The sequence below is a fragment of the Archocentrus centrarchus genome, chromosome 14, assembly GCF_007364275.1.
Source record: "Archocentrus centrarchus isolate MPI-CPG fArcCen1 chromosome 14, fArcCen1, whole genome shotgun sequence".
Taxonomy (NCBI): Eukaryota; Metazoa; Chordata; class Actinopteri; order Cichliformes; family Cichlidae; genus Archocentrus; species Archocentrus centrarchus.
Genome location: NC_044359.1, coordinates 16,835,172 through 16,848,653, shown reverse-complemented (window position 1 = coordinate 16,848,653; position 13,482 = coordinate 16,835,172). Strand labels below are relative to the sequence as shown.

Below are 13,482 nucleotides of genomic sequence, written 5' to 3'. Positions count from 1 at the left end.
GAAATGAAATATACTCCGTTACATCAAAATAGCCAGAGGCCTGTTCTGTAAACCAACAAGGATGTTGTTACTGCGCAGAAAACAAAGGTTTATCATCTATAGACACGAAGCCAAAACACTGTTTTAAGGTCAGAATTTTTCATGTAACATCAAGATAAACATTTTTATTTTTCCAATAGGTACTGCTTACAGTTAGAAGTGGGATTTCAGACACAGTATTAATATCCAGTTCTGTCTTTATTTTTCACTTCACTATACTCTGAAAACTGTTGATATATATAATTTAGCAAACATTTTCAGCCACGTTTTGCTAGCAAAAAATAATCTTAAGTTAAACAGCACAGTGAATTACAGATGCATCTTGCAACCCAAGTGAGGTTGTTACTAACAGGAGCTGCTGATCACTCCACAGGTCAACCGGTGACAGCCAAAATACTAATCTTCAAACCAATGATTATCCACAAACAAATGGATTTCTTCATGATGGCCACAGCCATTTTTAACATACATTTTTCAGGACCTATTCCCCTACATAAATGCCACTTTGGTTTTAACCACTGTTAAAACCAAGCCATTGTCTGTAGTTTAAAATTTTGTAATTATATGGTATTACTTCATCTTTATTACCATGTTATTAAGCTACTTTCAGGAGCACCTTTGCATCAGGGGGTTGCCACAGCAGGTTTATTAAACTATAAGGTAAAGAACAGCAAAATATAGCAGTGAGGCAGAATATTTATTTGGGAATGATGTTATTAAAGTTGCAAACAATCAGAGTTGACTTTCAAAAAGCGTCACAGGTTTCGAATGTCCTTTTCTAGTGATGAATGAACATTTAATTCTGTGGGGAACAAAAGAGAAAGAAAACATCATTTGGTTCTTGTAGAAAGGAAGTCTATAAAAAATGCAATGGCTGTTTTTTTCAGTGTGACCAACAATTATCACCAGCATCGTGTGTTTACTGCATTACACTGACTATCAGTCAGCCAACTTATTTATGGTCATTGTGTTGCTTATAAAATTCTTAGTTTAAAGTAAAGATGTTTTTAATGTGGGGCTACTACGTTATCAGATAGAAAGTTTCAATGAGGGCTTTGGAAACAAACACATATGGGATAATCATTTGTATTTTACGACAAGCTTCACATACAATAAATACATGTGTTTTCCCAACTGTTCTCACCTTTCTCTTTTATGCATCTGTTCAATAGTTTGAGGCAGAGGCTGTCCAAAACTCTCTGGTAGGAAGACGGCAGCAAAAGCAGACACAACAGCAAGCGTCCCCAGTATAATGTAAGGCAGGTACTTAAAGTATTCACCTGCACAAAGACAGGGAAATGAGGATGAGAGTAAGCTCTGGGCCCTCTCTGTGCGCAGCGTATGCAGTACATGAATTTGTGGTCTGTACTTTGTCTACATATAGTTGAAAATGCTTACAGTATTGGAGAAAAATGTCTTTACTCACCCAGCTTTAACAAAAATGGTGCAATACAGCTTCCCACTCTGGATACGGTAGTACACATTCCTGTTGCAGTGTTTCTGACCACTGTTGGGTAAAGCTCTGCTGTGTATGCAAACATCAGGGCTGTACCAGTGGTAATACCAAATTTGCCCAGCATCTCTAGAGCAATAGACAGATAAGATAGACCTAAAGGGGAAAAACAAAAAGTTTTGTATAAGATGTGTAAGGTTTTTGTAAGACTGTATACTAATTGGCATCATTCCTTCAGCACCTATTTCTAGTGCTGGTATTTGATACAGGAGCTATTATGGTGCCAAAACTCTTTGTGCCTGAAAAACCTCAGACACTCACAATCTGGAGCACTTTTTTCTGCTTACCACGAGGCACCAGTTGAATGAAATACAGTGATACTCCTCCAAGAAGCAAGACGCAGATAACAGAGAGTTGTCGCCGAAGGTACCGCAAAGCCAGCCAGCTGGAAATATATGCTGGAACCTCCACAGCTGCTGAGATGAAACAGCTGATAAAGGGATCAGCATGGAGTCTGGATGTATTTAGGGACAGGCCAAAGTAGCCAGTACTGAGACTGAACCTGAAAACACATGCCAAGTAAAACATGGTAGTAGGGCTGATAAGGAATCTGCTTTTAAGTAGTCATAGTAGACTTTACTACTAAAACTACTACTACTACTACTACACTCCTCACTACCAGAACAAATAATCAAATCTCTGTAATGTGCTAGATTACCATACATTACAGTCCAACACTTCCCATCCATCCATCCATCCATTTTCTTCCGCTTATCCGGGGCCGGGTCGCGGGGGCAGAAGCCCAAGCAGAGAAGCCCAGGCTTCCCTCTCCCCAGCCACCTCCTCCAGCTCATCCGGAGGGACCCCAAGGCGTTCCCAGGCCAGCCGAGATACATAATCTCTCCAGCGTGTCCTGGGTCTACCACGGGGCCTCTTCCCGGTGGGACATGCCCGGAACACCTCACCCAGGAGGCGGCCAGGAGGCATCCTAATCAGATGCCCGAGCCACCTCAACTGGCTCCTTTCGATGTGGAGGAGCAGCGGCTCTACTCTGAGCCCCTCCTGGATGGCAGCACTCCTCACCTTATCTCTAAGGGAGAGGCCAGCCACCCTTCGAAGGAAACTCATTTCTGCCGCTTGTATTCGCGATCTTATTCTTTCGGTCACTACCCAAAGCTCGTGACCATAGGTGAGGGTAGGAACGTAGATCGACCGGTAAATCGAACGTTCCAACACTTCCCAATTACTTCTTTTGACTTAGCAGTGAGGAGCTTTTCTGGGAGACTTTTGGGATAGCAGTGAACAGGACATAAGACATCGAGGGTTTGTCAGTTTACAGCAATACACGCTACTCTTCTTAACTAAATTAGCTTTTTTTCTGCCCTCTTACCATTCATGGGAAATCATACACAGTGGATGTTATTAGTACCTAAACTCTAACTGCTTTGATTTAACACTTACCAGACAAGGCACAGAATGAAAGATGTGTTTCTGATGTTTGTAGTTCTTAGCAGGCTGAAGATACTGTGGAGCTCCTTAGCCTGAGTCTTATCTGCCTAAAAGATACAAAACCCAAGTCTCAGTTGCTTTATTTATTTATTCATTTATTTTTTAATTTTTAGCTTTATTAGACCTCTTCGAATAGTAATACCTGTTGCTTCAGGGTTGGTTTTTGGTAACAGCAGATTTTTTTTTTTTCTGATAACTACTTGGATATTTTTTGTGTACTGTGAGAGAGACATTTATGTTGCTTGCACAGATCCTTTTTATGGATGTACACGATTTAAGTCAAAGCCAACTTACTGGTAAGTTGAAATCCTCAAAGATAACCTGGGGAGGCTCCACTTTGTTCTTCTTAGCAGCATATTTCACTATGTCCTCTGCCTCCTCCACTCTTCCCTGTGACAGCAACCATCGAGGAGACTCTGGGATCAACCTGCATCAGTATTCAACACAAAGAAACAAAAAGGTTTAACTTGGATCAGGCTGAACAAAAGTTATAACATTTTATTGCCTATATTGTCTTTGACCCCTAGCAAGAGGTTATATATTAAGAATTGATATTTTATATTTTTTATGATATTTTTTTCGAGAACAACCTACCACCAGAGAGGAATGTAAAGTAGGCCAGGCACAGATAAACCCAGCAGGAGAGATTTCCAGTCCCTTAAAAAGTAGGCAAAGAGAGGAAGCATCATAAAGCCAAAGGCAAAGGCAAGACATACACCCATAGATGAGAATAGGACCCGCACATTGCCAGTGAAGATTTCAGTGCCTACGCAAAAAGAGAAAGCCAACAGAAACCAACGGGTCAATGATAATATATAGACATATTGTTGTAGCAACTGAAGAACAAAACATTTATATATTTACCTAGCACAAAAGCAGAAACATAGTTAGAGATTTGTCCCAAACCGCTGATGAAAAGTAGGATGCAGAACACCGCCCAAGATGGTGAGAAGATTTGAGCAAAGGTGAAAACAGTCTGAATGGCCATGGTTACAAAGAGAACAGGCTTTCTTCCAAATCTACAGTGAGAAGTCAATTGATGAAATAAAGTGTAAAACAAATAAACATCTACTACATCTACATCTACAAAAAACCCCAAACACATTTCATATGTAATGACTGATTTAAAAGATCTTAAAATCCATCCATCCATCCATTCGCTTCCACTTATCCTGTTCAGGGTCGCGGGGGGGCTGGAGCCTATCCCAGGTGTCATAGGGCGAGAGGCAGGGTACACCCTGAACAGGTCGCCAGCCTGTCACAGGGCCAACACAGAGAGACGAACAACCTTTTACACTCACTTTCACACTCTCATTCACACCTATGGGCAATTTAGAGTAGCCAATTAACCTAACCCCAGTAAGTGCATGTCTTTGGAATGTGGGAGGAAACCGGAGTACCCGGAGGAAACCCACGCAAGCACTGGGAGAACATGCAAACTCCACACAGAGGGAGAGGCCTGGGCCAAGGTGGAATCGAACCCAGGCCTTCCAGATGGTATTCTATCTGTGAGGCAGCAGTGCTAACCACTGCGCCACCGTGCTGCAGATCTTAAAATGAATAGACAAAAAAGTATTGTTTTCAGCTTTACCTGTCTGACAGCTGTCCAGAAAAGAAGGATCCAACTAAAACTCCCAGGAAGTAAATGGTGGAAGTGAATGGCTGCTTCCACTCTTCAGTGCATACCAAGTCAAACTGAAATATCCATGCATAAACAGTTAAATAGAAAAATACAAAGACCAAAGAGACTCCATGTCCATGTTTTGATCATATAATGCTTGGACTGAAATGACTGACTTATTGATGCTAAGCTGAAGTAATCAATTTTTATGGTTTACATTTTGTAGTCTACCTCCATACTACACTTTAAACTATATCAACAAATGCTAACACACTTACCTCAGAGACTATAGTAGAGTGGTAGACGTCTTTACTGTAGCTCCACCCATCCACACATTGCTCTTGCTCCAGGTTGGTGAGATTAATATCCTGGCCTGGAACATATCCCTGAGCAGACAGATTTCTGACCACATCCAGCCTGTATCTCCTGCATCTGCTTAGCTCCAGCTTCCCATTGACCACCTCACAGTTACATCAATGCATTTATTTAATTAGTAACTTATTTTTCAGTGAAGTCATCTTTAGATATGACAAATGACATTTTCATTCACCACTTTTCACTCTTTGTGTTCATACACCACTCTGCATTTAATCATTTGTTATTATTAATCTATGTGCAGGCAAGATAAAGAAAAGCTGACCATTTATCCAAGTCAAAGAATAAGTCCAAAACAAAACAAACAAACAAAAGAACAAACAAATCAAACACATTTGTCCAGCGCACAGAAGCAAAGGAAAATCCAAAGCAAAAAATACAGGCAGATGAGCAGGACAAACCAGGGAGACAGACAATCTGACAAAGAATTAAAAGAAACTAAGGCTAAATATAAACATACAGACACACTGAGGGGATTCAAGGGAAGAGAGATACCACCATACAGACAGTTGACTGTGAGTGCACAATATCCTCAACACATTTTCATTTGTTTTGCAATTTTCAATGAGAGTCTTGTTTTAAAGCTAGCAGCACAATCAGATGAATGACATATTTTTAGTTTTAAAATATAGACATGAGGGGTACATCGCAAAGTCTGACCTGCATCGAGCCATCTGCTTAGTGCCCTCCTCAGTCATGCTGGTTACCAGAGTTGCTGCAGAAGCACGAAACTTCTGTGAACCGAATAAGTAAACTGAGTTAGCACTGCAGTAACTTACCTGCAATATGGGTGTTTATGTTTTTTATTATCAAACTCTATGAATTAATTTAACTTATAGTTGAACTGTATCAGTAGCATTCAGCCGAAGGGGCCCAGTGGCTTTACTGGGCAGGCCTGAACCCCAGAGGTCCATCCATAATGGTGACATTGGTCTGCACAACATGGCATCTGAGACCAGATCTGGACTGTGGTCCACCTATTGGTGACCTAGATGTTACCTTGCAGATGCCAGACTTTTGTTATGATGTTGCAATTTGTGCATCAAAGCTGCAGAGTGGAAATTGTATTTTGTCTTTCAGCTAATTTTTCCTGCAAATCCTGCTTTATCTGAAGGTTTTCTTTGTTTTTCAGTTATGTGCTTCATAACTCAAATTTCATGCTGATAGTTCAGACTAGAAAATGCAGTGCGAGAAAAAAATAGCCTGCATTTCACTGCCTCAGTTAACTGCACAAGAAAAACGCACTAAATACCTTTGGGGAAAATATTTGATTTAGAGAGCTTTTGATTGCATGTGTAGCTTAGCTGTACTGGTGTTGCCAAGATTATCAATCAAACTGGCAAACATGCACCTCTGCTGTTGAATTTATAAATTTATTTACCTCCACTGGAATGATAGCTTGGTGCCAATCTTCTGTCATGTTAATATTGGGAACCAGGCAGTGATGACTGGGAACGTCAGTGAGGAAGATGAGAGAAAAAGCACCAAATCCATTTGGCAGCACGCTGGCACAGAGTAGAACAAAAACACTCTGTTGGAAATGTCCCCACTGACCAAGAAATGCTGTGACTTCATCATAGTCCTGCATACTCTCAGAATCCTATCTCTTTAAATCCTTGCTTTCTCTGTTGTAAAAGAAAAAAAGAGTCTTCAAAGCAAAAATGACTCGCAGGGTTTCCAGAATTTTAAAAAATAATGAAGTGATCCTCTGAAGGCCACTGAGAACTCCAGAAACTCAGCAGAGCTTTTGTGTGACTGAATGACTGACTTATTGATGCTGAGGTAATCAATTTTCATGGTTCACATTTTGTACTGTACTTCCATACTACACTTTAAACTATATCAGCAAATGCAAACACACTTATCTCAGAGACTATAGTAGACTGGTAGATACCTTTACTGTAGCTCCACCCATCCATACAAGCCTCCATGATCCTGGCCTGGAATATATCTCTAAGCCGACAGATTTCTGACCACATCCAGCCTGTATCTGCTGCATCTGCTTAGCTCCAGCTTCCCATTTACCACCTCACAGTTACATCAATGCATTTATTTAATTAGTAGCTTATTTTTCAGTGAAGTCATCTTTGTGTTAATGACCATAGTGTGAAGGAAATGCTTCAAAACTTTGCAACTGTGGGTCTAAACTTTAAGACTGTTTGCCATGATTAGGTTTAAAGAACCCAAAAGCAGACTCAGAGGCAGGCAAGATAATGAAAGGCTAACCTTTTTTCAGGTCAAGGAATAAGTCAAAAACAAAAGAAACAAAACAAGTAAAAAGCATTCGTCCAGCACACAGAAGCAAAGGAAATCTAAAGCAAAAAATACAGGCAGATGAGCAGAACAAACCAGGGAGACAAACAGTCAATCTGAGAAAGGACAAAAAGAAACTAAGGCTATATATAAACACACAGACACACTGAGAAGAATCAAGGGAAGAGGAATACCTGGGCAACAGAAAACAGCTGGAAATAATGACAAAGGAAGAAATAACACTAAATACAAGACAAAAGACAACCAGAGTCAAACAGGAAGTAACCCAGCAGGGAATCATTTTACAGAGACAAAGACTTTACAAGATACGGGAGGACACTGCAAAGGCCAGATCAAAAAACCAATGATTCAAAATACCAAAGTAGCAATAACTAACGAGAGGAGGCATTACTGTGATAAAGAGAAACCTTAAAGCTATAAACGAAGAACTTTCAACAAACTCAACAAAACTCAAAATCATAACCAAAATAGAGAATGCTTAAAAATAAAAAAGAATTCAAAGTCTAAAAACACAAATCCTGGGGTTCAAATTCCAGGACTGTGACACCATTTTGACACCTCAGTCCTCATAATAACCACTTAGACCCTAGGTCACCAATAGGTGGACCACAGTCTAAATCCAGACCCAGATGCTGTTCTAGAGGCCATTTAATCTGCTCAGCTTTTCCTTTTGTCTTTACAGTAGTCAGTGAGTCCACACAGGAAATACACAGACTGGTGGCGTGCATTGTAACTCATCCCACATGAAGCTACCCAGCCAATCAAGTAATTTGTTCAGACCAAAGTTGAGAATGCATGTTTGAAAGTCCACAAAGAGGCAAAATGCAGAAGTCTGAAGACATAAGAGAACAGATAGAGAGAACAGAAGGGTTACAGTTCATATTTTGTGAGGTTGTCGACATGTTTAGTGTAGTTAAGGAAAAAGAAGAAAAGGGGAAACTTTTCATATTTTTTTTTCATTTAAGCGCTATTGGTGACCTAGGGTGCAGATGTTATCTTGCAGATGCCAGACTTTTGTTATGATGTTGCAGTTTGTGTATTAAAACTGCAGAGTGGAAACACTATTTTGTCTTTCAGCTAAAGTTTTCCTGCAAATCCTGCTTTATCTGAAGGGTTTTCTTTGTCTTTCAGTTATGTGCTTCATAACTCCCATTTCTTGCTGATAGTTCAGATTGGAAAATGCAAAGTGAAAAAGAAAAAAGCCTGCATTTCACTGCCTTACATTTCGTAATAACTCAGAAGAACACACATTGAAAAGAAGAAAAGAAAAAGAAGAAAAACACAAACAAATTTTTGGGGGGAAAATAATAGATTCAGAGAGGTGTTGATTGCATGAGTGGCTTAGCTGTACAGATGTGGTTAAGATAATCGATCAAACTGGCAAACATGCACCTCTGCTCTTGAATTTATAAACTTATTTACCTCCACTGGAATGATAGCTTGGTGCCAATCTTGCGTCACGTTGATATCGGGAACCAGGCAGTGATGATTCGGAATGTCAGTGAGGAAGACAAGAGAAAAAGCAAATCCATTTGGCAGCACGCTGGAACAGAGTAGAAAGAAAACAGTCTGTTGGAAATGTCCCCACTGACCAAGAAACGCTGTGACTTCATCATAGTCCTGCATACTCTCAGAATCCTATCTCTTTAAATCCTTGCTTTCTCTGTTGTAAAAGGGGGGGAAAAAAAGAGCCTTCAAAGCAAAAATGACTCGCAGGGTTTCCAGAATTTTAAAAAATAATGAAGTGATCCTCTGAAGGCCACTGAGAATTCCAGAAACTCAGCAGGGCTTTTAAGTTATATACATTCTTAAAGTTATTCAATTCCACATTTGACTTTTTATACTCAGGTAATAAAAAGTTAAAATTTTCTGATCTTGCGCTTTGACTGTCACGTGGCATAATCAGCTTCCAAGAAATTTGGAAGCCTTCTGACCTGCGCACAATTGTTTAAACATTTATTACCATCTACCGAGGATTTATGAGTGTGTTTACACAAAGGATAACACAGTTATCCAGCTGATACAGTGAAAGCATGAACAGGATCAGTGTAAGCATATATTTAATGGTGGTTATAATGACAACTCATTTTGTAACTTTTATTGACAACTTTCAAGTCAATATTTTACATGAAAATTTGCAAATTAAGATGAAAAACAGTGTAAATTGTAGTAAATTGTGCATTTTATAGAAAATATTAAAATGAGACAAAAAAAGGGAAAACTATAGGTTTTGTCTTCATTATAAAACTTTATGTATAAAACAACTTTAACTATTTAGACAACAAAACATCTTATGGACTGTAAACAATAGTAATGGTATCTATTGGCAGTAACATCTACTTTGACCAGAAAAGATAATCATAGTGGACTGTCCAACGGCACCAGGGTCTTATTTCTAGTGAGGTATGGGCACTTCATCCTGTTATAAAGAGAAAAGACAAAAAAGATTTTTCTTTTTTTGTGATCAACTTCATTATCACCACAGTACTACCTTGTTTCCCCAGGCACATGTTTTATACTATTGCAAACTAACAAAAACAAGGAAAATGCCTGTGATTAGACCCAGGATCTTGTTCATGTAAGATGTAACATGGCTAAACACTTATTTTCTGTATGTTGGTTGAGGGCCTTCCTTCAAGCGACAAAAAACATCCGACCACTAGGTGGCAGCAGAGTTAATTTTGGGATATACGGCAATATCTCCTTTTAAGTGGATGTGCACTTTTAGGAAAAATTTATATATTTACACAAGAGGCATTTAAGGTTAAAGGAAACATAATTATACACTTACAGTGTGCACAGCACACCAATATGGGTGTCAGCGGGGTGTGATTTGTGAAAAATAATTAGACGTTTGTGGTTTCTGAAAAGTCTTTAATCATGAAAATAATTCAGCCACAGTGTTCTTATAAACTATGAACTAATCAACTTCAACTTAACCACTGCATTTGCAAGAATAATTTAATATCTCTTTTTAAAATTAAATTAATTAACCAGAAGCACACAGAGAGCGCAAACCTCCACCAAGGCCAACCCCCTATCCCGCAATAGTGAAGAATCATTAATAATATTACTGGATCCAGATGGTGATCCGGATCACCGCCAAAATTTACTCACTTCTTCCTCTTGTCATTTCCAACCACTCCACAAAAATTTCATGGAAATCCGTTCATAACTTTTGGAGTAATCCTGCTGACAAACAAACAGACAGACAGACAAACAGACAAATAAACAAACCAACACGACCGAAAACATAACCTCCTTGGCGTAGGTAATTAGTCCTTTCCTCTTGTGCACATGATCAAACATAATGTAACAAATGAACCTGCTACAAAAAAATAAATAAATAAAAATAAAAAATCCCACTTACACACTCATACAGTGCTACTCAACCAGGTCAGCTAATTCAGTATTTGATATGAAATAATTTCAGAGTGCAACAGCACAACCTGCTGTCGACCAGAATGAATGAATAAATAAATTGGCCACAACAGTATTTCCTACTTGTCAGATTAAGAAAAAAGTCTGCTTTTATAGACTCGCCTTCACTTTTTCTTTCCTGCGAAGGGGACTGCTGCAAAGTTATGCTTGGTTTATAGTAGATTTGGAATAGGAACAGAGGCCTGATTTTACTGCTTGCACTATAGTATTTAAGTTGCATTACTGAAATCCATTTAGTGGAGGCTATAATTTTTGTCCCCACTGGGGGATAAAAATTATTCATCAGAAGGAGGGATATGTAGACCCAAGAGTGTGGGAAATGGCCCTTGTCATAAAGATCTGACTTTGTATTTTTATTGAAATAGTTACTGTATTGTTCCAAAAGGTTAATTACAAACCTGATCAAGTTTTTAAGGCATTTCAGCAATTTTTTGGAAACTGGTTTTCCTTCATTAGTGAGCAAATAATGTGCAGGAGAGTGCTGTACACACCACATACAAATGTATGAACATGGTTCTACTGTATCACTTTCACTGTTTTCTTTCTTCTTCTTTTTTTTTTCAATTACCTGAAACAAGTTTTGAGAATTTACTCCTCGTTTTGTTATTTTATCTGTTTAAGTAAGTCTTTGTAAGCTCTGTGTATCAACCTGTCTTCACTACCATGGCAATGGCTAATAATGGAGTGTCATGTCCATCCAGCCATTCTCTTCCGCTTATCCTTTTCAGGCTCACTGAGGTGGGGTGCTGGAGCCTGTCCCATCTGTCAAAGGGCGAGACGCAGGGTACACCCTGTACAGGTCTCCAGCCTGTTGCATGGGTAATACAGACAGACAGACAATCATTAACACTCACACCTATGGACAATTTAGAATGACTGATTAACCAAACCCCACTAACTACATGTCTTTGGGCTGTGGGAGGAATCCGGAATATCCAAAGAAAACCCACGCAAACATGGGGAGAATATGCAAACTTCAATAGTTAACAAGTCACATCCTTCAGTGTCTGTCTGCTGACCTCTAGAGTGATGTTAGCTCATGTGTAAAACAGGAAAATATAAATGATTACATCACAGTGCACACTGAGCAGTGAACCCTAAAAGGTTCATGCTTTTTTGCCCTTCTACCTAGAAAACTGAAAAAAAAAACTGAAAAACCAGTTTGAATATGAAAAAACAGTAATGGCTTAGTTTTAAGTCTGTTCTTTGGGGTTTTACTGGAAATCCATTTATTTTTCACTTTCCAATTCAGGGTTGCAGGGGGGCTGGAGCCTATCCCAGCTGTCATGGGGCAAGAGGCAGAGTATACCCTGGACAGGTCACCAGTATAACACAGACAGACAGACAGCCATTCACACTCACACCTATGGGTAATTTAGAATCACCAGTTAACCTAACCCCACTAACTGTATGTCTTTGGACTGTGGGAGGAATCCAGAGTACTCAGAGAAAACCCATGCAAACACTGGGAGAAAAAGCAAACCACACAGACAGGTCATGTCAAATATAAAATTATTTTCTTATTTGAAACTTTTATTTATTTGGCCTAACCATACTCCAACTGTCATTTTCTTGCAAATAATAGCTGTGTTAGCTTAAGTGAAAGTTCACTTAATTCCATTATCCACACATGTTCAAACCATCTATCCCTAAAACTTGCTTCTCTTACTTTCTATCCAAAATTGCTCAACCTGAGCTGTCCCTCTGATATACTCATTTCTGATCCTGGCCCCTCCTGGTCACTTCCAATGACAAGTCTTGGCGTCTTCAAATCTGCGACCTTCACTTCAACCTCCTGTCTTTTCCTTGCAGCATGGTCTCACTAACCAACATCTTGGTTGAAGCTATTACTGGATATGCTCCTCCAGTTCTTCCCACAGACACCCTGGCACATTCAAACCCCGCTTTGGCTCCCTGCTTCAATGGTGGAGGCTCCGGCTGTACCAACTGCCAACCCAAGATGCCACAACTCCCTCTCAGGAGCCGTTTGCGGGGGAGGTTAGGTGCTGTGGAACTTTACTCCTGTGCGTTGGCAATATCATGATCACCACGCTCCTTCCCTGATGATGCATCGAAATTGTCTCATGTGGTGGCATACCTCTGAGGTATTTCCCTCACTTGGGTGGAAGCCTTTTTTATATCGACTCTGATCTCAACCTGCACTCATGATGTATTCATTGAAGAATTAAAGAAAATATTCAATCATCCATTTAGCGAGGGCACGCCTTCTAAGAGACTATTAAACCTTAAACAGGAGAATAAAACTGTGGACAAGCATGCGATAGAGTGCCGCATCTTAGAAGCAGGGGCAGGGTAGTCCACAAGTGTGCTTCAGGGAGTTTTTCTAAATTCAATAAATGACCAAATGAAAGACCAACTAGTTTCTCATGATGAACCAGGCTCATTTGAGGAATTGGTTTCATTGGCATTGAGATTCGATAACTAGTTGCAGCCCAACACTCTCACCCGGTGACAACAATCTTGAGCCCAATCAGATTGGATGAGCCCGGCTAACATCAGAGGAGCGGCAAAGGCGAATGAAGGCTAGGTTGTGTAACTACTGCAGGCAGTCTGGCCACTTTGTTGTGACCTGCCCTGCATGGCCAAATATTGGTGGGTAGTCTGTCGCAGTCAGTAACTCCCCGTCTCATACTTCCTGCCATGCTTTGTTTCAATAATGATTCGAATCCCTTTCAGGCCCTGATAGACTGCGCGGTAGAGCAAATCTGTTAGATTCTGCTCTTGCTGCACAACTATATATATTCCTGGA

General features: G+C 39.8%; 1 protein-coding gene across 1 annotated transcript; it reads right to left on the bottom strand.

Annotated features, from left to right (window-relative positions):
• Window positions 1-742: 742 nt before the first annotated feature.
• LOC115791597 (solute carrier family 22 member 5-like) lies at window positions 743-6,585 on the bottom strand. Its single transcript, XM_030745726.1, has 11 exons — window positions 6,379-6,585; window positions 4,901-5,083; window positions 4,593-4,696; window positions 3,866-4,020; window positions 3,596-3,767; window positions 3,296-3,428; window positions 2,954-3,048; window positions 1,840-2,054; window positions 1,466-1,648; window positions 1,184-1,319; window positions 743-841 (listed from the first exon to the last, which is right to left on the bottom strand). The coding sequence occupies exons 1-11, from the start codon at window positions 6,583-6,585 to the stop codon at window positions 772-774; spliced, it is 1,653 nt and encodes a 550-aa protein (XP_030601586.1). The 3' UTR covers window positions 743-771.
• Between the last annotated feature and the right edge of the window lie 6,897 nt (window positions 6,586-13,482).